This window comes from Chiloscyllium punctatum, chromosome 38 (assembly GCF_047496795.1).
Source record: "Chiloscyllium punctatum isolate Juve2018m chromosome 38, sChiPun1.3, whole genome shotgun sequence".
In the NCBI taxonomy this organism is placed as follows: Eukaryota; Metazoa; Chordata; class Chondrichthyes; order Orectolobiformes; family Hemiscylliidae; genus Chiloscyllium; species Chiloscyllium punctatum.
Window position 1 is genome coordinate 19,308,181 of NC_092776.1, and position 23,352 is coordinate 19,331,532.

The following is a 23,352-nucleotide window of genomic DNA, read 5'->3' on the forward strand; positions in this document are numbered from 1 at the left end:
GAATGAGCACAGATGTACTGGGCCAAATGTCTCCCCCTTCTGTACTCTAAGTTTCTATGATTGCACTGATGTACTCCTTGATTCCTGAAGGGGTGTCCCTCTAAAGGCATTTTTTTCTTTATTGGTCAACTACATTTTGATATCAAGGCTGCATTTGGGAGCTTGGCAAAGCTGGACTCAGTGGGAATTGGAGGAAACCTCTCTACTGATTGGAGGCGTATTGGCACAAATGATGTTGCTGTGTTGAAAATCAATCATCTTTCTCCCAGACATTACTGCAGAAATCCTTCAGGGTAGTGTCCTAAGCCCAATCATCTTCAGATTTTTCATCCATGTGTTTCCTTCCATCATAAGGTCAGAATCGAGGAATTGTTCAATGATGATTGTACAATGGACAGCATCATTCTCCATTATCAACTTCCTTGGGTGTTACTGTTAACCAAAACTGAATTGGACTAGCTGCATAAATGAGGTGACTACAAGAATAGGTTAAAGGAATTCTGTAGCAAATAACTCCCCTCCTGTCTCCCTCCTGCCTGTTCCCCATCTACAAAACACAAGTTAGGAGTGTGATGTATTATTTCCCACTTGCCTGGATGAGTGCAGTTTCAAGAATACTCCATAGGTTCGATACTGCCCAGGACAAAGTAACCTGCTTGATGGCATCTCACCCACCACCTTCAAAATTCACTTCCTTCATCTCTGATGAATAGTATAGTAACGGTTACTGTCCGCAAGGACTGTTTGACCAATTCATGCAAGCTTCTCTGACGGCACACACCAAATCCATGACCTCTACTATCTAGAAGAATAAGGGCAGGAGATGCATCCAGTACCATCACCTGAAAGTTCTCCAAGCCACACAGCATTATGATTTTGGACTGTATTGCTGGTTCTTCACTGTCATTGGTCAAAATCCTGGAACTATCTTGCCAACAGCACTGATAGTATATTTACATCTCAAGGACTGTAGCAGTTCAAATAGGGAGCTCATCATCATCTCATGGGCTATTGGAAATGGGCACTAATTGCTAGCCTAATCAGCAACACCTAAATGCTATGAATAAATATGAAAAGTTTGACTGCTGCGTTTTGTGACCTCTTTCGGCCAAAACCTTTCCATATTGTATATTAGCTGTCATAGTTTCTCTATTCATGCTGTTCCTTTTCCCTTTTGGGGAAGAACAATCTCTCTATCTTCCAAAGCTTTCTGGAATTGGAGAGTTAACAAACATGTTTTTTTTAACTTTGTAGATGAGTAGATATTATTTATGCAGTTGTTTTCCAGTCAACCTGTTCAGAGATGCTACTGCACATGTCTAGAATAGGTGGGAATGGAACCCAGGCCACCTGAATCAGAGATAATGGCATTACCACTGCACTACAAGAGTCCATAATCAGGATTGTAAACAGAATAATGTGGACAGTTACTCAATTCATGATGTTTCGGCCTTATAACATTGATTACTTGTGCATTTTAAGTTTTGCAAAATTTGATATGGAAAAAAAAATATGCATAAAGAGTTCCCTCATATACCTAGAACTCATTTATGGCATCAGTAAGGAAGAATTTCAGGGAAAGCCTTAGGATAAAACTCCTAATACAGTGACAACATCTTATTTTGCATGCTTTAATACCATATGGAAGTTGCTTGTTATAGAACCTCGTGCTTCAGCCAGATAGAAGTCAAAGCCCACAATTTGGGTGCATTTTGGTTATTTTGGTGAGTTCTCCTTAATACGTTGACCAACATTTGCTCTACACCCCTGCCACTGAAATAGCTTATAAAGTCATTATTATATTGTTGGAAATTTGCTGTGCACAAATGGATTGCTGTGTTTCCTACATTAGAACAGTGACTGTCCATTTTTTGTTTTAAAAGTGCTTCTTTGGCTGTCAAGAATTTTGGGGTAAACTGAGATCATGGAATTGCTGTATAAATTAAACATTTCAAATATAGCTCCTCCTGGAATTAGTTTCCAGCAATGATTATAACCGAAGTCATACAGCACTGCTTGTTAAGCATCATAGTATGCAGGTGGTAATATTCCAATTTTATACACTGTGCTTTGAATGTAACTTCTTTAATCTATTGTAACATTATTTTCAGTGTGGAATGATGCTATTTTGTTTTTTGCTCTTTTTCAATATGAGAATCTCATGATTCAAAATGGCTTGACAATTATTACAGCTTTAGATTTAATGGTTGTATTTGAATAAATTAAGCCCAATGACGGCTGCCATTTTAGTAATTGTTTGTAGTATTTTAATGTTTCGACTGTTTCCCATAATGGACAATCATCATTGTCATTTGCATTACATAATTCCGAGGACATACATCATGTTAAAGCTGGGATGTAGGAGTCATCCTATTTATCCTATTTCCCGAACTGAACGTGTTCCTTACCTACACCTGCTTGGCCCACAACTGTAATTAAGTAGTCGAGTGGAATACGTGCATTGTTTCATGCGAAATAATTTGAAAACTATCATTTAAATTGTGTTGGTATGTGATTGTTCAATTAAATTTTAACAATGATCAGGTTCATATCTAATGGAAAAGATAAATAACTACTGTGCTATTTTAAGATTGCTGCAGTGATGAGGTTTTTGCTGAGCTGTCGGGAGAAATCAGCAACTTACCTGCATGACTATGTTTTAAGATCAGAAGTGTTCGCTATTGGCCTGAAGCAATCTCTTCATCTGAAATTTGGCTGAAACTCAAATTTCACATTTGATTTGTAGTTTTAGATAACTGCAGCTTCTGCAAAGGTGCCATACAGTCTGTGAGTGCTCTAGCCCACGGCAACAATCTGATTACAATAAAAATATTGACCTCATTTAATAACCTGCCAAAGTAAATTTACAGATTTTGTGTAACTTAAAGGTATTAAATTATCATTCAATGGTGAATATTTTTCACATATGATCTTAATAATTTGAGACAAGCTGCATCTCCTTCCTAACTATAACCAGGCCTAAATTAGTTATACGAACTTTAATCTTTCCAATGGAATAGGGACAGATCCAGATCAGTATTGAATTATTAATCTCTCAATTTCACTAAAGAGTTTATAAAAGATATTCAAAATGCTGAGCTTCAAGCAACTTTAGCAGAGCAAAGATACAGTTAATACACTGTTGACAAATGGAAGATACTTTTTACCTGCTGGTTGAACGTATTCAAGCTTAGCGGTCCCCAAAATGGGTTGTATGTAACTTGCCTGAAATGTTCAGGGAATGATACGAATTCCAACAAGAGTTTTGACAGAATGGCTTTACTGTACGCTTATTTCAGTCTATGCCAACTATTACATAAATAGAGCCATAACTAAAATGTTAAATTTTTAAGATATTATTGTAAAGAAAATAAATTCATGTCATTTAGGTCAGAGAGATATTTATTGAGCCAGATTTCTTTACTGATTCTCAATTATAAATGTAATTAAAAATTTAAATTCTTGCACACTTCATGCGCTCCATGTAAGCAATTTCACTGATACACTAAAATTCTTCTCTGATTCACTGTGAGTAATTATTCTGAGGATGTGCTAGCAGTAGTGCTGCCTAATTTTACAAATGATTCATAAGCATTATCTTCTTCTGAAATTTATTTAACTACCTGTATTTTCTAAAAGGTTTAATTGTTATATCGTGAACATTCTTCCTTAAGAACGTGAATATTTTCCTTTCACTTGTTCTACTTCATGTGTGGCAGCCACTTTGATGTTAGACTCTGATGTTTGTTCTGTATTAGCATGTTGCATTTTTTATGCCATCTGATCATTAAAACCAACCACTTTACAGAACATATTGCAAATCAATAGAAAAAGCACAGGAATATACTCTGGTCATATTAACAACATTGTAGCTTGAGGTATGAATTAGATACATACCAATTGCTTTATGTCTAATTATAGGTTCCATACATTTGGGTAAACTAATTCTGTTCTATAGAGTATATTGACTCTCAGTATTAATTATTTAAGAAAGCAGTTTAAAAATTGAATAGAAATTTCTGATAAACTAGTCTTGTACAGACTATTTATCCTAAATTAACTCTTATTTCATCTTAAGTTCCTTTAGGATATAAACATACATTAGGGGAGTGTACTTCATTAGTTTCACTGATTTTTAAATATTTTTAAAATTTCCCATTAATTCACTAGCAAAAAAAAACTCATGTCTGCATACATTACATATATGACACTAGCCTCCTCATTGCCTTGCTGATAAAGTGGAAGTGATGCGTACACAACTCCAAATCAGGTTTTCAGCATCAGTCGTGGCTCGTACTTAGATGATGTTGTGAAGGATTGGCGTAAATCCATTCTAGCCTTACCAAAAAAACTGCAGCAGTTCGCCGTTTTAAAATAAATCAAGGACTTTTAAAAAAAATTTAAATTCAAAATTGCTGCTCAATTTTGTTGGGTTGTGAAAGATTCTTATCTTTACAATTATACAAATAAACATGAATGAAAACTTGAACTATATCTTCAGTTTGAAATAAGAGAGCAATTTTCACCTGGATTGTCAATGATGGAAGCTCTACCTCCAAATGGTTAGTTATTTTGGAGTACAGGCCTGATTTTAACTCTGTAAAAGTGGATGTTTTTGAACAGGTTGAAATAGGGCTCTATAATTCTATTCATGGGCTGCACGAGAGCTATGGGTACTCAGATACTGAGTGTACTGAAGACTGAGATTAATTTTTGGACATAGGGAATTGAGAGCTTTGAGAATAGGGCTGGAAAGTCAAGTTGAGATGGAAGATTAATAATTAACGTATTGAATAGTTGAACAGATTCGAGGGGTTCCTGCTTCTATCTCTTTGTTTTTATATTTGTGATGATTGAGATAAAGGGATTTTGAAAATAGAGAATGCCAAAACAAATTTGGTTAAAATATCAAAATGTTATTACTTGTAATTGTTTCAGCTTGAGTAGTTATGTTGTAGAATTTCTAAACATTGTCGGTATGATTGCAAACCAGTTTGCATCTGCATAAAAGTAGTTCAGCAATTGAGGAGTCAAGTCTCCAGCATATATCCTCAGAAGATTGCAGAGCTACCTTGAGTAGTCTTAAGCTGTTTGAGCTTTGCTCTGTGTTTAATATGACTCCAGCCATGTCTGAAGTCAAATTCGATTACTTCTGAGAGCTTCAGCTGGAAACCTTTTTAATCTCAAATGTTGAACCTTATGAAATGTTCTGGGATATCTCATAGTCCTGTTCACATCCTTTTTAGAAGGATTTATAACTGTCTGGTAGATAGAGCCATGTGCTCATGTGTTTGTATATATGCACAGATCTCTTCTGTGCAGTAAAAGTATGAAATCAAGGTGAGAATTAGTCTAGGTTCTGAACTACACCAGATTCTGCATTTCTTAGTTTATATAGGTACATGTCAGTTGAAGGCTACTGTGTTCCATATGTCTTGAATGTGACAATCCGAGTCCTGTTCCTAAAGAAGATATAGAGAGAACCTTAATTCATTATTCAAAATTAATGCAAATTATCAATTTGTCTTCAAGTATATTGTAGGGCTGTCAATTATTTTTAGTTCTTGCATTATATTTGCACTCTTCTATCAGCTAAGTTCAGCAATCTAGTGATTCATTTGATTTCTTTTTTTGATCAAGTGAGAGCTTTGGCAAAATATGATTGAAATGAGAAATATCTAAGTATTTGACCTGGAGATAACAGTTTACAAGTTTTGAATGTTAGAATGGCTAATTATTGTGGTTTTGTTTTTGGTCTTTGTACATGTCAAGTAACTCTTCCTGTTGCAGTAATATCTTACATAAATTATGTAGATACTTTTGGGCTAATTAGTATACAGTGAACTAAAGCTATTTGCTAAAATAGTTGCTACCTGCTCAAACCTTTACAAAACCCATTCATGTAGTTGTACTCTGCATTACAATGCAGTACTCCTATAAATATGCCATTATGGTTGTATTTCAAACATGGTAATTTTGTGTTTGGACCGTCAATTAATTGTGAGTTTTATACACAGTCAGGTTCATGAAGGTGACCACTAGGTAATGGATTTATTATGTTAGCAAGTTTCTACACTGTTATTTCAAGTTATTGAGCTCTTGGTTTATCAGACGGAAAAGTGTAATGGATGATTTGTTTTTTCAGAACACATTTTGAGCAAGAGAGACACTAACACTTGTGTTTTTGGTCTTAAATTACTGGAGCATGATATTGAGCTTCAATTAATGAGCTAAGAAAGTCAAGCGATAGAATTAGAATTAGTTTTATTGTATTCTACTAATTGCCGAGCCTTTTTTTATACTATTGATTTTTTGCAGTTTAATTAAGCAACATGTTTTCTCTTTTTAATTGCAGCCATTTTTTCAGTAAATTGAAGCCCACAGCAAAATACATATATAATTTGTTTGTAATTAGGTATTAATTGGTGGTAGTTGAAGCTTAGCACCCTCTGTTTCTTTCTTCCTGATTGCCATTTTATTACTAGTTACTCATTAATTAATCTGTTTTTCTAATTAGCTTATAAAACTGTTGTTGTAAATGCGATTGAAGTTCAAAGAGAACTAATAAGCTTTTTCTCACTTGGAAGGGCTGAGATAAAGAACATTGCAAAACATGGGGACTAGCTATGTGTTTGTCAGAAGGAATGGGGGTGGGAAAAGAAGAACATTTTAGACTTTTTAGCATTCAGACACTGGAAATTGAAAATCTGCCGTATTACCTACAAGATGAAAGGCTAATTTACACTGAATTTCACTAATTTTGCTCAACCTACGAAATGAAGAGCTGTCACCTGCTCAGTGTTGCATTGACGACTGTGCCAGTGATCCATGAAATAAGCTGCTGCATGCTTTGTTCTGATAAGAATGAACAAATCTGCACAATGTACGGTTCCCAGAATCTAATTTTCATACTTGCATGAAGGCAAAAAAATAAGCCGTTTGTAGGCTGATTAATCAGACAGTGGAGTTTTGTCTCTTTGATCTGTTTGGTCTCCTAGGTAACTTGCATAGACATTAATGCAGAGCTCCAGTAAAGACAATCAAGGAAACTGCAGACTGAACTGATAACATAATTTAATACACAAATCACAGTAGAGTTTCTACTACAAAAATGTTTATTTTAAAAGGCCACCAATCCAACCTGAGTTATTATTAAACATTTTTGCATTGTTTTTCTCTTGATGGATTTAGTAGTAATTTTTATATTAAATTGTCAGAATATTGGAAAAAAATCTTTACTGTTCATTAGCTGCAGGTTATGCAGACGCTTTTACAAATCTTCCAAGTGGCTGTATAGATGAATGCCTCAAGGGCCCAGCAAAAGCCATGTATTTCCAGCCAGCTAAAACCCTTATCTTCAATCCAAGAAAGTACCATTAATCTTTTTGAAAGACCTTTTATGGCTTTTAATATAACCCAAATTAGAACATTTTACACCCTTGGTTCCTGAAATACAGTGATAAAAAGCCTTTGGAGTTCAGTTCTTTTACTGCATGCTCAGACTCTGTCCTCCCCACCCTCCATTTCCATCGAGGCTGTGCCAGTTTTTTAGATTTTCAGGATGATGTGACACTATTACCTTGACCATTAGCTTTAGGCCTATGTAGCAACATTCGTTCTTTACCAAAGTCTTTAAAACATACGTAGTAGATTGTGAAATTAAGCAGCCTGTTATAATAGTGCCATTAAATCAGCGGAGCGTAAGTCAAATCATAAGATGTTGAAAAATCCAAATTCATATTGAATATTTTACCAACGTTGAACTTGAATAGTTTGAAATCTTTGCTTTTGTGGTAAAATCCAAAGGGAATTAAAAATCTCAGTGCACTACAGGATATTCATGTTTGTTAAATACTAGCTTGATCACAGCTGTACAATCTTGTGTTTTGAATGACTGAACATACAATTAAGAACATTCTGACTGGGCATCTTATTTATTACTTGCCCTGTTCCCAGCCTCAGGCGAATCAGCTACTGTCTTTGCAGGTAAACCTGTCTCATTTCAAATGAAGAATTCTCTTTACAGCATTTTCAAGGTATATTATACATAATACACATGCCAATTTGGGAATTTGAAGCTAGCTTAATCAAGCTAACGGAGTCAACATATATCTTCAAACAGTTAACCTATCCCTGGCTTCATGGTACAGTATTGGAGTTTTTGATTAGATTAGATTCCCTACAGTATGGAAACAGGCCCTTCAGCCCAACAAGTCCACACTGACCCTCCAAAGAGTAACCTACCCAGACCCATTTCCCTCTGACTAATGCACCAAACACTCTGGGCAATTTAGCATGGCCAATTCACCTAACCTGCACATCTTTGGACTGTGGGAGGAAACCGGGGCGAATGTACAAACTTCACACAGACAGTCACCCGAGGCTGGAATCGAACCCGGGTCCCTGGTGCTGTGAGGCTGCAGTGCTAACCAATGAGCCACCATGCCACCCCAGTTCTTGAATGATATTTCTTGATTATATATTTGAGTTGAGGAACATTATGAAGTACACAGAAAAAAGGCAACTCATTACAAGAGACAACCACAAGCATAGACTTAATTACTTTTAAAAATAGCACCTATTGAATGGCAGTCAGTAAAGAATTGTAAGCTTGTGGCCTTATTTGAGATGATATTGGCATTTTAAAGGCAGATATGATCTCATTATCATTCTTTTTGACATTTTTGTTGTTCACTGGTATATAGGAAATTTTCCTCACTAACTAATCATAAATTTATGAATAAAATTTAAAGAGCAGCAATTTAAAAAATAATGGTTGTAACATATTTTCATTGGTGAACTTCCTTTGTACTTGTCAGTGTGTACTTTCCTACATTTAGAAAGTATAAGTATCCCTAAGACTTACAAATGTTTGAACTTCATCCTCCAAACCAGTGATTTTGTCTGTGCAAACTTCCACATGAAAAGTAGTAGATACCCAGGAGTGAGTAGATGTCTGAAAGCTTCAGATAACATTTTAACTAGAGGCTCCCAATTTTTTTTGCTGAGCATTCCATCTCAACCTATCCCACCCAGTACCACATTGGAGGATCATGTTCCTTGCATTTTCCTTATATTGAAAGAATTTTACATAATTAGTTTAGATAAAACTTGTAACCCAGAAAATTTCAGTTCCATCACGTTAGCTATTTTAATTCTGGTAGGGTGAGTGGATCCAACATCGAAACTTTTAATCATGTCTGTACCCTAACGTTGCAATGGAAGAAAGTCATCCCCTATCTCAAGGGACAATCTTGAAGAGAACAGCGCAGAATTAAAAATTTCTGGGTTTTCAGACATCCACTCACTCCTGGGTATCTACTACTTTTTCATGTGGAAGTTTACACAGACAAAAACACTGGTTTGGAAGATGAAGTTCAAACATTTGTAAGTCTTAAGGATACTTATACTTTTTAATGTAGGAAAATAACTAGTAGGATAATGTTCAAGGAGGGGGTTGTTTGGATGTTCAGCTTTCTGCCTGCTCATTCCAATATTTGTGCTTGCTGTCCTCCAGCTCTTTTAGAGATGCTGAAAATGAATGTCACTTTTACAGATGTTTCTTTTCTGGTTTGTGTTGCCTTGAACGATAAAGACCTCTAGTCAGTCAGGCGACTGATTGTGTGGAGTTTGCACGTTCTCCCCGTGTCTGCGTGGGTTTCCTCCGGGTGCTCCGGTTTCCTCCCACAGTCCAAAAGATGTGCAGGCCAGGCGAATTGGCCATGCTAAATTGCCCATAGTGTTAGGTAAGGGGTAAATGTAGATGTAGGGGTATGGGTGGGTTACGCTTCGGCGGGGCGGTGTGGACTTGTTGGGCCGAAGGGCCTGTTTCCACACTGTAAGTAATCTAATCTAATCTAATCTAATCCACTGGCAAGCTCATGATCCGCATGGCAGCAATGTTACCCATTGCTTCTGCACTTCAGTGCTGTGTCATATGACACTGGCAACCCTCATTTGTAATGTTGCAACAAGGGTACTGTGCTCTCAGGGACACACAACCAGCATTTTTGCTTGCTGTCATTCTCTCTAAGCTTACTTGTATGATTGCAGCATCCCTAACTTGTTTTGCCTTGTCTTGCCCCTTTCATCTTCTGCCAGAGAAATCTGGTTCATATTACTGCTGTTTTGCCTTGTTGTTTAGCGTAGATACAAAATTATTACAGTTGGTATCAGGCCTCAGTCAAGTCAAGGAGCTTAGCCTTCAATCTGGCTCCCCAGCATATTAAGTCAAGGCCAGTCTCTGATACAGGTCCAGGCCCTGCCCAAGTAGTCAATCAGGATCCTTTCCACAAAAGGAATGAGGAGCTGAATGTCGTTGAGCACACATCTCATTTTGACCCTTACTGCCCTATTGTCCTCATAAACTGAGAGAATAGGAGATGAAAGTGAGTAGTGTGGCTATAATGATTGATGCAAGTGGAGGGGTGTCCTGACCTACTGACTGGGAAGCACAGAGGGCATGTAGGGTTAGTGCTGTCCCGGATTGGGGTGGAAAGAGGTTGCAGGCTACAGTGAGCGTGGTAGAGCATGAGCTTTTCTGGGAGTTACAGTGCAATTACATAGACTGAGTGTGAGGTATCAGAAAGAAGATAATGGACCTTACACTGGCAGAGTGGAGAACAATGTTGATCTTGTGCGTTTGACCAGATGGCTGAGACTGTGTTAACCCAGGTGGCATCTCAGACCACTGTGGCATGATCTGGTGTCATGGCTTCCACTGGTCTTAAGAAAAGAGGAAGTTCCACATTGACACCAGGTGTTAAATTTGGGGCAAATGTCAGGAACCATGTCGGACAGCTGTAGTGCTTGTCTGGATGCACAGCATATTTTTAAAGATAATGTGCCATTTAATTCTATGCTATCCACTGAGAGGTGAGCTGTTGTGAAAATGGTGCATTGTAAGATGGGGCAGATAATGTGAGAGAGGTGTCGCCAGTAATTAATGAGGTAAGTTAAAGGTACACCAAGAGAACTTGCTAGGCAACCCCAGCAAAAAACTTGTTACAACTTTGGACTTTGCCAGAAAAAAGTTAAGATTCAACTCCGAGTTTTAAGGGACTTTGAGTCTGACATTGATGACATTTAGGCTGAACCAACTGCTGAGCCAGTTCAAAAGATATTTCTGATTTGATCCTGCCATTTAATGTGTAACTTAGTCTATGACTGACCGCAATTTACCTGTTAATTCATGATTAATTAATGTTGACTTTGGATTTTAAAATCTGAGTAATTAAATATAATAGTAATTAGAATTTACTTTGTTTGACTTTAGCGTGGTTAAAAAAATCTTGTTCTAAACCATGCAATCTTGTGGCTTCATTCTCTTAATAAATAACTGAGATTTTGGATTTTTCTACTTGCCAAAGCTATCTCATGTCCCCTTTTTGCCCTCCTGATTTACCTCCTACTGCCTTTATACTCTTCTAAGGATTCACTCGATCTATCCCGTCTATACCTGACATATGCTTCCTTCTTTTTCTTAACAAACCCTCAATTTCTCTAGTCATCCAGCATTCCCTACACCTACCAGCCTTTCCTTTCACCCTAACAGGAATATACTGTCTCTGAACTCTTGTTATCTCATTTCTGAAGGCTTCAAGTACTTATCCAAATACTTAAGTGTTGTGGTGGTTTCCATCTCTGCCTGAGAGTGGAAGGCCTTTGTTTCTGGATAACTATTTAATTGTCTTTCAAAGAAATTAGCAGTGCTACAGGGAAAAGGCAGGAACAGGATGAGGTGAGTTGCTGTTCCAGAGAAACAGTATGGACATAACACATACAATGGCTTCCTCCTGAATTGTAAGCATCCTCTGTGCATCCCTCCCCCTGCCCTTTTACAGAATCAATCAGCCATTATCAGAGAAATATAGAATTCTGGAGGAGTTGTAGAGTTGGAGCAGCCTAGAGAGGTTGGGTGGGGGTAGCAATTCCATAACACAATCATTATTACTGTGGGTTGTGTAAACAGGTTTCTGCCTGCAATTACTTCTTCCAAACAAAGTTTTTGGAGACCGATGCCAAGGAGAGGTGCCAGATACTTTCCTTGAGAAGTTACTTTCTACAGAATTGCCTCAGGCTAATCTCTCACACGTAGCAGCAAGCTAAATAGTGCAACAAATAGAAACTGAGGATATTGTCGCATGCCTTAAATACTTTGCATGACCTGAAAAGACCTGGAAGGGAACGTAAGGATAAAAATATAAAAATAAATAGTTGATTATCAAGAATTAAATAGAGTCTGCATAAACACAATCTTGGATTAAAATCAGTAAATTCTAGCAATAGCAAGTTATCAACGTCTTTGGAAAAAGAAACATTTAACATTTCAGGTAAATAACCTTTCACAGAAATAAGAAAATTTACAAAATGGTGTGGGTTTTAAGCAAGTGAAAGGAGAGACAGAAGGGGAAAAAAAAAGGAAAAGCGTGTGATAAGTAGAAGACCAGACAGATGACACGAAACAAGAGTTAGTGGTTCAGAGCTAAAGAGAATGGTAGTCCCTAGATATTGCTGCAGGAGTTCTTTAGGGTAGTGTTTTAGTTCAAACCACCACCAGATGCTTTGTCAATGACCTCTCCATTATAAGATCTTAAGTGGAGGTGTTCACGACAGGTACACAATCCTTTATCCAGAATCCTTGGGGCCAGTTGTTTGTCGGAATTTGGGAATTTTCGGATTTCGGAATAAATGACAATTTCACAGTGAAATAAAAAAAATTACCTAACAGCAGACACGTGTAAATAGTATGAGCACTAAGACGCAATTGACGCCAACCAATGCTGGGCTATGCAGCCAAGTCACATCTGAGTGATCTGGTTCAAGTGGGTGTGGAGTTGGGTCACCTGTTTGCATGCCAAAATGATGCTCCACACCCCACGAAAAGAATTTCAGATTTCGGATCTTTTCAGATTTTGGAATTTCAGATGAAGGATTGTGTACATGTAATGAATGCACAATTCTTCTGTACCATTTACAACTGCTCTGATACTGAAGCAGTCCATATTGATATGCACCCAGACCTTGACAACATTCAAGCTTATGATGTTAAGTAGCAAGCAACTTTCATGCTATACAAGTGCCAGGCAATGAGAAAAAGAAACTAACTAATCCCCTCTTAACATAACATTACCATCATTTAAAATTGAAACTATCAACAACCTGAGCGTTACAATATAGCTGAAACTGGACTTGGTGTGTCATATATATACTGTGCGTACAAGAGCAAGTCAAAAGCTGGAGATTCTGCAGTTTGTAACTCTGTTCTTGACTCTCATAACCTTTCCATCATGTACAAGGTACAAGTCAGAAGAGTGCTGGAATATTCTCCACTTGCCTAGATGAGTGCAGCTCCTACAGTACTCAAGCAGCTTCACAACATCCAGGAGAAAGCAGTTTGCATGACCTTCACATTCATTTCCTTCACCATCAGTTACCCACCACAGTTACCTCCTTAACCCAATTTAGGATAATAGCATAATTTATAAATATTATTTGTGTTATAGATGCAAGTTGCCAAAGCATCCACATCCAAGGAACAAAGAGAACAAAACAAATCAAAAAAAGTAAACAAAAAACATGCTAAATTGAATAATACCTGCATCCACAATAGTTTAGCTTTGAACAGTGTCAATTAAGAAACGTGGAAGGTACTGTGCTATGATCAGGAAGGGAAAATAGTATGAAATAATTGTTGGGTAGAACTACATCAGTGACGGCTGAGTCATAATCCATTTGTCATATTAGACTGCAGGCCATTCAAGTTAACTGCCTGTAACAGATCATCTTCTGCTTTGTGGTTTTAAAAAAACTAGTTTCATGATTGGACTCAGCTTTCAACTTGTTGTGGTTTTCTTCATCACCATTCCCTTGAAGGTACCACAAAAGCAAAATATAGCTTGGCATGGATGCTTGCAGAAACTTCAGGTAAAAGTTTAGTGTATTGTGCCTGCTGCTGCAGTGTCAGTTTTGTGTACAATTTGCACTTTGGCATGAATTTCTTTCAGTTTTGAATTAAACATATTCTCGAATCTCATTTTGCATTAAGGATTATTGTGAAAACTGCAGGATTAGATTAGATTCCCCACAGTGTGGAAACAGGCCCTTCAGTCCAACTAGTCCACACCGACCCTCCAAAGAGTAACCCACCCAGACCCATTCTCCATAACTAATGCACCTAACTCTGTGGCAATTTAGCATCACCAATTTGCCTAACCTGCATATCTTTGGACTATGCGAGGAAACCGGAGCACCTGGAGGAGGAAACCCACGCAGGCACTGGGGGAATGTGCAAACTCCACACGATCGCCCAAGGCGGGAATTGAACCCGGGTTCCTGGTGCTGTGAGGCAGCAGTGCTAACCACTGAGCCACTGTGCCGCCCCAAGTTGAAGCTTTACTATGTATAGATGTGAATGAGGAATATCATGTTTTTAGGAATTGTTTTGGATCAGTTTGAAAACAGACAGGCATTTTGGGCTGGACCTGCAACCTTCATCAGGGAAGAGACTGGAGGCAGTGATCAATCTGCCAGATTCCCAGCTTCACCTTACTCTTTGCAGCAGCAGTAGGACTTTCAAGTCAGCATCAGGTGCATGCAGGCAGCTGGGAGAAGCAGGTGAGAAAGACAGAAGGCCCCTCCTTGGTGAAGAAACTCTTAACACACCCATCCTATTGTGGTCAGCGGGATGCAAAGGCGATATTTAAATTTAGGTTTGAAAAAGTTGGAGATAAAACACCTTTATCTTGCCATCCCTTCTCCCTCACTTGCTCATTCTCTTTGATCTTTCAATAGTTGGGTGTGAAAATTGCCAAGGCCATCAAATGTCGTGATTTTGCAAGAGTCAAACAAGAGACTGAAGCTTCTCAGCAGGCCCAAAAGAAGAAGCAACTAGCTTGGGGGTGAGTCATTCTTTACCAATTAACTTCAAACACTTTCTGTTGAATTTGCACAATAATCAATACAACAGGAATGTTTCATCTGTCACTTGTTACCTTTTAAGCATCATTTTCAGCTGGCATTTGAGTTTAACTGTGAGTTTTGGATTAATGGACTGCACCAGACATTTTAGAAAAATGGTAGCTGCTTTAGTCCATCATCCTTTCAGAAGATCAAATATACTGCACTGATTTGTAACGTGCAGTTTTTGTATGGGCTGAAGTATTTTTTTTTACATGACTGGAGGCTAATAAAAACCTGAGTTCAGATCCCAGCACGTTTTCACGTATCCTGACCTGTTTTCAAATTTGAGGAAATGAGCAGCACACCTGGGGAGGTGCAGGAGAGAGCAGAAGGCAGCAGTATTTGCCACACTTCAGAAAGTACTTTTACCTAACACTTTCGGTGACACCTATTGGAAACTGAAATTAGCACTGCTTCAAGCCCTCATTTGGTTGTGACCCGATAACTCCGTTCCTTTTCCTCCGTCATCTCTCTTTGGAAATCTACTTGACATTTTGCAGAGTTGAAAAGAGTGGCACCTCAACCATCAACATTGACCTCACTGGTTCCAAATCTCCCCTCCATCCCCATCTCATTCTCGACCCAACCCTCCAACTCTGCACAGCCCTCTTGACCTGTCCTTCCTGTTCATCTTCCTTCCCACTTATCCACTCCACCCTCCCCACCCATCTATCATAATTACCTCCCACCTGAATCCATCAATTGCCTTCCCACCTACCTTCCCCTCACCCCCATCCCCCATTTACCTCTTATTCCCCCTTGCCCCTCCACATTCCTGATGAAGAGTTTATGCCTGAAATGGTGCATCTCCTGCTCCTTTGATGTTGCCTGACCTGCTGTGCTTTTCCAGTGCCACCCTTTTCGACTTTGACTCTCCAGCATCTGCAGTCCTCACCTTCTCCTCCTTGATAATTTGCAGGATGTGATGGGATAGAATATTCACAGAACTGGTTTTATCACAATTTTTTTTCTGACATGCAATCACCATTTAAGTGTCTTCTATAATTACATTTAACTTTGAAATTTCACTCTTAAAGTCTGTACTTAAATTTGACACACGCTCTATTAGACTTGTCTATGTTCGCCAAAAATGTCTGGTTGTTTGATATTCCAGTCTCCTCATTCCTGATTGGCTGAAGTGTATGTATTGTGGAAGCACAGAGAACTGGATTGTAAATCAGAAGGTTGGACAGGATATTAAAAAAAAGAATGAGCACAAAATTAATAAAAAGGAAAAAAAACAGTTTAAGCATAAGCTAATCAGAAATATAAAGAAAAGAAAACATTTTTATAAATAAATATTAAAGTTAACAATGTGACCGTTGGTTTTATAGGAAGTGGGATTAGAGAATTAAGAATGGAAAATTAAGGAAATAGCGGATGACTTGATCATGTATTTTGCATCAGTCTTCACTATACAGAATGCAAGTAATAGCCCAGAAGCAGCAATAAATCAGGAAGTGGAAGGGATGGAGAAAGTGTGGAAAATCACAATCTCCAGAAGAGTGGTACTGAGTACATTTACATTTGTTGTGGTGACAAGTGCCCAGGTCCTGATGGACATCATCCAAGGGTTTTATACAAAGTGGCTAGTGAGATAGTTGAAGAATTTTCCTGGATTGTTAAGAATGTAAGAAATAGCACCTGGATTAAGCCATTCAGCCCCAGGCCTACTTTGGCATTCAACAAGATCATGGCTGATCTGGCCAGACCTCACCTGTTCCTTCATGCAAGTTCAAGATAGCCCTCAACTCCCCCAACTTCAAAAATCTATCTACCTGCTCTTTAAATACAGTTAGTGACCTAGCCTTTGCAACCCTCTAGGGTAGACAAGGTTAAAAATCTCACAACACCAGGTTATAGTCCAACAGGTTTATTTGGAAGCATTAGCTTTCAGAGCGCTGCTCCTTCATCAGGTGGTTGTGTAGGACACAATTGTAGCAAAAGTTTACAGTGTGATGCAACTGAAACTGAAATTGGACCACCATTGTACTATACACACACACGGACACTCCTAAACACGCACAGACACTCCTAAACACACACACACACACACACACACACCCCTATACACATACATACGCACGGACACATGTATACACAGACTCACACACTCTCACATGCATCCTCTCACAGACTCTACACTCTACACTCATAAACACACATACACTCTCTCTCGCAGACACTTACAACCCTCCACCCCAGACAACACACACACCCCCATATTCACACATGCACCCCCTCACAGACTTAATAAACTCTACACTCACGTACGCACATATACACTCTCTCTCGCACTCACGACCCCCCACCCCAGACAGACAGACGCACACACACAAACCCACATGCACACATATACATATATGTTTGTGGGGTGAATTTGTACTTGCAGAGTTACATTGTACTTTGCTCAAAAACTGCATGAATCCATGTAAGACTCTGTTATCTCACTTTTTAGATTAGAATCAGTTTAACCATTATGGCACAGACAGAGAACACAGGGGACTAACACCTTCAACATGTTGTCTGGCTAACGCCAGTTGTTACAGTTAACCTGAGAATCTAACTTTTAAAAAAAAGTTTTGTGATTTACACATGAAACAAGTGAAACTGACATGGTATTCGAACAGATGAAAGACTCAACAAACAATCTCGGTATTTTTCAATGTGTAATTCCAGTTACATCACACTGTTAATTTTTGCTATAAATTCTGTGTCTTACAATTGTTCCTCTGCAACTACCTGATGAAGGAGCAGCACTCAGAAAGCTAGAGCTTCCAATTAAACCTGTTGGACTATAACCTGGTGTTGTGTGATTTTTAACTTTATATACCCCAGTCCAACACCGGCATCTCCAATCATGACTCTATGGTAGAGAATTACAGACATTCAACACCCTCTAGGTAAAGAAATTCCTTTGCATCTGAATTTTAGATGAGTGTCCCCTTATTCTGTAGCTTTAGTTTGAGATTTCCGCAACTAGTGAAAACAGCTTCTCAACATCTACCCTGTCAAGCTTCTCAGAATATTGAATATTTCAATAAGATTACCTGTCATTCTTTTAGATTGTAATAAATAAAGACCTAATCTGTTTAGCTGTTCTTGATAAGTCAGCCTAGTGAATCTTTTTTGAACAACCTCCAATGCCAATATATTTTTACAACGTGAGTGACCATCTGTACCAAATCAGCCTCATTATTACTGGATTCATAACATAGTGAAATGAAGTCAGAATTTACACGACATCAGATTATAGTCTAGCAGGTTTATTTGAAATCACAAGCTTTCAGAGTGTAGCCCCTTCAGGTGGCTACCTTTCAAAACCCATGATTACAAATAAACGTGTTGGACTGTAACCTGGTGATGTGTGACCTCTGACTTTATCCATCTCAGTCCAACGCTAGCATCTCCACATCCGTGAAATTAAAACATTCAATGACCCTCAATTTGCTCCGTTGCTCCTATCCAGACTCTACAAATAATTAATCTTGGACACCAGGTATATAACTTCAACAAAAAAAATTATTATTAATAATATAACTTTAGATGAACACAGAGTTTTGCAAAAAAAGCAATGCAATTAATATCTATGATCTAAATCAATTCCTCTTTGATCATACCAACTTAATAGAGTTCTTTGAGAAAGTGACCAAGCTGATAGATGAAGGAAGGACTGTAGATGTCATATACATGGACATTTAATAAGGCATTTGATAAGGTTCCCCATGGTAAACCAATAGAGAAAGTAAAGTCACATGGTGCGCAAGCATGTTCTAGCTAAGTGGATAAAAAACTGGTTGAACAACAGGAGATAAAGAGTAGTAGTTGAAGGGAGTTTCTCGAAATGGAGAAAGGTGACCAGTGGTGTTCCACAGGGATCAGTGCTGAGGCCACTGTTGTTTGTGATATACATAAATCTGGAAGAGGGCATTGTTGGTATGATCAGCAAGTTTGCAGGTGACATGAAGATTGGTGGAGTAGCAGAAAGCATATGGGACTGTCAAAGAATACAGGAGAATATAGATAGACTGGAGAGTTGGGCGGAGAAGTGGCAGATGGAGTTCAATCCAGGCAAATGTGAGGTGATGCATTTTGGGAAGTCTAATTCTAGAGCTATTTATAGAGTAAATGGAAGAGTCTTGGGAAATGTTGATGAGCAGAGTGTTCAGGTCCATTGTACCCTGAAGGTTGCTGCACAGGTGGATAGGATGGTCAAGAAGGCATATGGTATGCTTGCCTTCATCGGACAGGGTATTGAATATAAGAGCTGGCAGGTCATGTTAAAATTGTACACAACTTTGGTTCAGCAGCATTTAGAATACTGTGTACAGTTCTGGTCGCCATATTACCAAAAGGATGTGGACACTTTGGAGAGGGTGCAGAGAATGTTTACAAGGATGTTGCCTGGTATGGAAGGTGCTATCTATAAAGAGAGGTAGAGTAGATTAGGTTTGTTTTCATTAGCAAAAAGGAGATTCGGGGTGACCTGATTGAAGTCTACAAAATCATGAAGGGTATAGACAGGATAGATAGAGATAAGCTTTCTCCCAGGGTGAGGGATTCAATAACGAGAGGTCACCCTTTCAAGGTGAGAGGTGAAAAGTTTAAGGGGGATACATGTGGCAAGTACTTTACATAGAGGGTGGGAGGTGCCTGGAATGCGTAGCCAGCAGAGGTAGTAGAGGCAGGCACGGTAGATTCATTTAAGATGCGCCTGGACAGATGTATGAGTAGGTGGAGAGCAGAGGGATACAGATCCTTAGGAATTGGGAGGTAGCTTTAGACAGTAGATTTGGATTGGCTCAGGCTTGAAGTACCAAAGGGCCTTTTCATGGGCTGTAAATTTTCTTTGTTCTTTGTTATCATAAACTCCCACTCACACTGACGGACACTGCATGATTCAGAAAAGAAAGTAAAAGAATTATAATTTGCCAGTTTAGTAACCATTTCATGAAATCCTTGGACAATGAATTGTATTACGAACACGTAGGGCAATATATATTGAATTCTCAAATCACTGGTCAATGCAAATAGCATCTGCAGACCTCTGGAAACTCTTACTGACTGGATTTATTTTCTCACAACTTTCAACAAGTCGATAACTGGAGAATAACTAGAGACCAGAAACTTCTAAAACAAAGTTGCCTCCTGCCCAAAGCCTAAGCAAGAGACAGTTCAAATTTTGCTTTCTCTGTTTTTCCAACATGCTCTGTGGTTGGCTGGCCTGCCCCAATCCTTCCCTTGATTGACTGTTTCAACAATTCAACAGCTGCCAATTCCTGAGCATAGCGATATCTTGGTGCCAAAATAACTATACGTTGTCATTAAGAGTAGTAGTAACTGATTTGTGTTATCCTTCCAGGCCAATTCCCAGCAGTAAACATCGGTCTTTTTCCTTTCCTCTTTTTAAAACAAGCTGCTGTTCAAAGTTCAATTCCCAACTACAACTCTCAGTTTTAAAACAAATATGAAAACAATTGTAAGAAAAATAGTGGCGGTCTCAACAATAAGTTTTCTTGAATATAGGAACCAAAATTACACACAGTACAAAATTGCGTGCAATTGTGTATCGCCTCACCAATAGCCTGTACAGTTGTAACAAGACTTGCTTATTTTTAACTGAAAATGTGTTGCTGGAAAAGTGCAGCAGGTCAGGCAGCATCCAAGGAGCAGGAGAATCGACATTTCGGGCATGAGCTCTTCTTCAGGAATGAGGAAAGTGTGTCCAGCAGGCGAAGATAAAAGGTAGGGAGGAGGGACTTGGGGGAGGGGCTTTGGAAATGCGATAGGTGGAAGGAGGTCAAGGTGAGGGTGATAGGCCGGAGAGGGGGTGGGGGCGGAGAGGTCAGGAAGAGGATTGCGGGTTAGGAAGGCGGTGCAAAGTTCGAGGGTTGGGACTGATACAAGGTGGGGGGAGGGGAAATGAGGAAACTGAAGAAATCTGAGTTCATCCCTTGTGGTTGGAGGGTTCCTAGGCGGAAGATGAGGCGCTCTTCCTCCAGCCATCGTGTTGCTGTGGTCTGGCGATGGAGGAGTCCAAGGACCTGCATGTCCTTGGTGGAGTGGGAGGGGGTGTTGAAGTGTTGAGCCACGGGGTGGTTGGGTTGGTTGGTCCGGGTGTCCCAGAGGTGTTCTCTGAAATGTTCCGCAAGTAGGCGGCCTGTCTCCCCAAAATAGAGGAGGCCACATCGGACGCAGTAAATGATGTGTGTGGAGGTGCAGGTGAATTTGTGGTAGATATGGAAGGATCCCTTGGGGCCTTGGAGGGAAGTAAGGGGGGAGGTGTGGGCGCAAGTTTTGCATTTCTTGCAGTTGCAGAGGAAGGTGCCGGGAGTGGAGGTTGGGTTGGTGGGGGGTGTGGACCTGACGAGGGAGTCACGGAGGGAGTGGTCTTTTCCGAACGCTGAAAGGGGAGGGGAGGAAAATATATCCCCACTCCGGCCTATCACCCTCACCTTGACCTCCTTCCACCTATCGCATTTCCAATGCTCCTCCCTACCTTTTATCTTAGCCTGCTGGACACACTTTCTTCATTCCTAAAGAAGGGCTCATGCCCAAAACGTAGATTCGCCTGCTCCTTGGATGCTGCCTGACCTGCTGCGCTTTTCCAGCAACACATTTTCAGCTCTGATCTCCAGCATCTGCAGTCCTCGCTTTCTCCTTGCTTATTTTTAACCCCTAGCAATAAAGGGCCAAATTTAATTTGCTTTCTTGACTACTTGCTGTATCTGCATGTTAGCATTTTGTGTTTCATGCACAAGAAAACCCAGATTCCTATGTGTTGTACTTTTATTTTTGGAATCTCTCTCCACTTAAATGATTGCCTGCCTGCATTTTGAGTTGTTTTTCTGCAGAAGTATGTGACCTGACACTTTTCTGCAATAAACTACACCTGCCAAGTGTTTTGCCCTTTCATTCAATCTTACAGTATTCCCTTTCAGATTCGTAATATTTTCATCACATTGTGCTCTTCCATTTATTTTTGTTTAATCATTAAATTTGGATACATTACGCACTTCCCCTTCCTTCAAATTATTAATATAAATATTAAATCATTGATTTAGGACTGATCCTTGTGGCAATCCACCGGTCATGGCTTTCCAACCTGTAGAAGACCCATTAATTCCAGCACTCTGTTTTCTATGTGTTAACCAATCCTCAATCTATGTTAATATATTACCTCTAATGCCGTGCGCTCCTACCTTGTGTATTAATTTTTTATGTGACACCTTATAGAGCGCCTTCTGGAAATCCAAACACACTACATTTACCCGTTCAACTCTATGTATTATATCCTCAGGAATTCCATGAAATTCATCAAACATGACTTCCCTTTCACAAACCATGTTTATAGTTTTTGAGTACATTTAAGCTTTTCTAAATATCTTGCTCTTTCTTCCTTAATAAAGGACTCTCCCATTTTCCCAACAAGAGATATTAGACTAACTGACCTATAGGTTCCTGCTGTCTTTCTCCCTCCCTTCTTGGACTATAGCATCAGATTAATGGATTTACCATCTGCTGGAATCCTTCCACCTTCAGAGGGAAATTGCTAGAATCCATTATTAAAGAGGTTACGGCAGGATATGTAAGAAATCCTAATATGATCAGGCACAGTCAATATGGCTTTATAAAAATGACATTGTGTTAGACTAATTTATTCAAAGTTTTGAGGAAGAATGATAAAAGGTAACCAGTAAATGTGGTGTACTTGGATTTCCAAAAGGCATTTGTTGTGGTTATAGAACACGTGAAATATATCATGTAGAGGATAACATGTTCGCTTGCATAAAAGATTGAGCAAACAGTAAGCCGAGAGTAGAGATAAATTGGTCTTTTTTGGATTGATGGTTTATAACGAGTGAAATGCAACAGGAATCCGTCTTGCCAAAGTGTTGGTGACTCAAGACATGAATGGAGGGGTCAGATATATGCTAGCTACGTTTACCAGTGACACCAAGATAGATATGAAAATAACTTATTCAAAGCAAGTAGAGAATTTGCAAACAGTTATGCATAGGTTGTGGGGGGAGCAGCAGGGGGTGGGATTGTCCGATAAAGTGCAATATGAGAAAGTATGAAGTTGTCCATTTTGGTAAGAAAAATAGAAAAACAATATAATTTAAATGAGAGAAAAGTGTTCTGAAGTTCAGAGTGATCTGCATATGTTGATACTTAAATCATAAAATGTTAGTTTCCAGGTACAGCAAGTAATCAGGATGACAAATAAAATGTTGGTGTTTATTTGCAAACATAATGGAATATAAAAGTAGGAATGTTTTACTGGGGTACAGTTTCAGTCTCCTAATTTTAAAAATATTATAATTACATTTGATGCAGTTCATAGAAGGTTGGATCAACTTAGTTTTAGTTTCAGGTGATAATTCTATG

At 38.9% G+C, this 23,352-nt stretch overlaps 1 protein-coding gene across 2 annotated transcripts in view; it reads left to right on the forward strand.

Moving 5' to 3' along the window:
• The window catches only part of fam204a (family with sequence similarity 204 member A), a 76,997-nt gene that overhangs the window by 48,152 nt on the left and 5,493 nt on the right, over nucleotides 1-23,352 (forward strand). For both annotated transcript variants that reach the window (XM_072557328.1, XM_072557327.1), the window contains one exon: nucleotides 14,794-14,900. In XM_072557328.1, coding sequence (XP_072413429.1) covers nucleotides 14,794-14,900 — 107 coding nt within the window. The remainder of the gene's footprint in view (nucleotides 1-14,793; nucleotides 14,901-23,352) is intronic.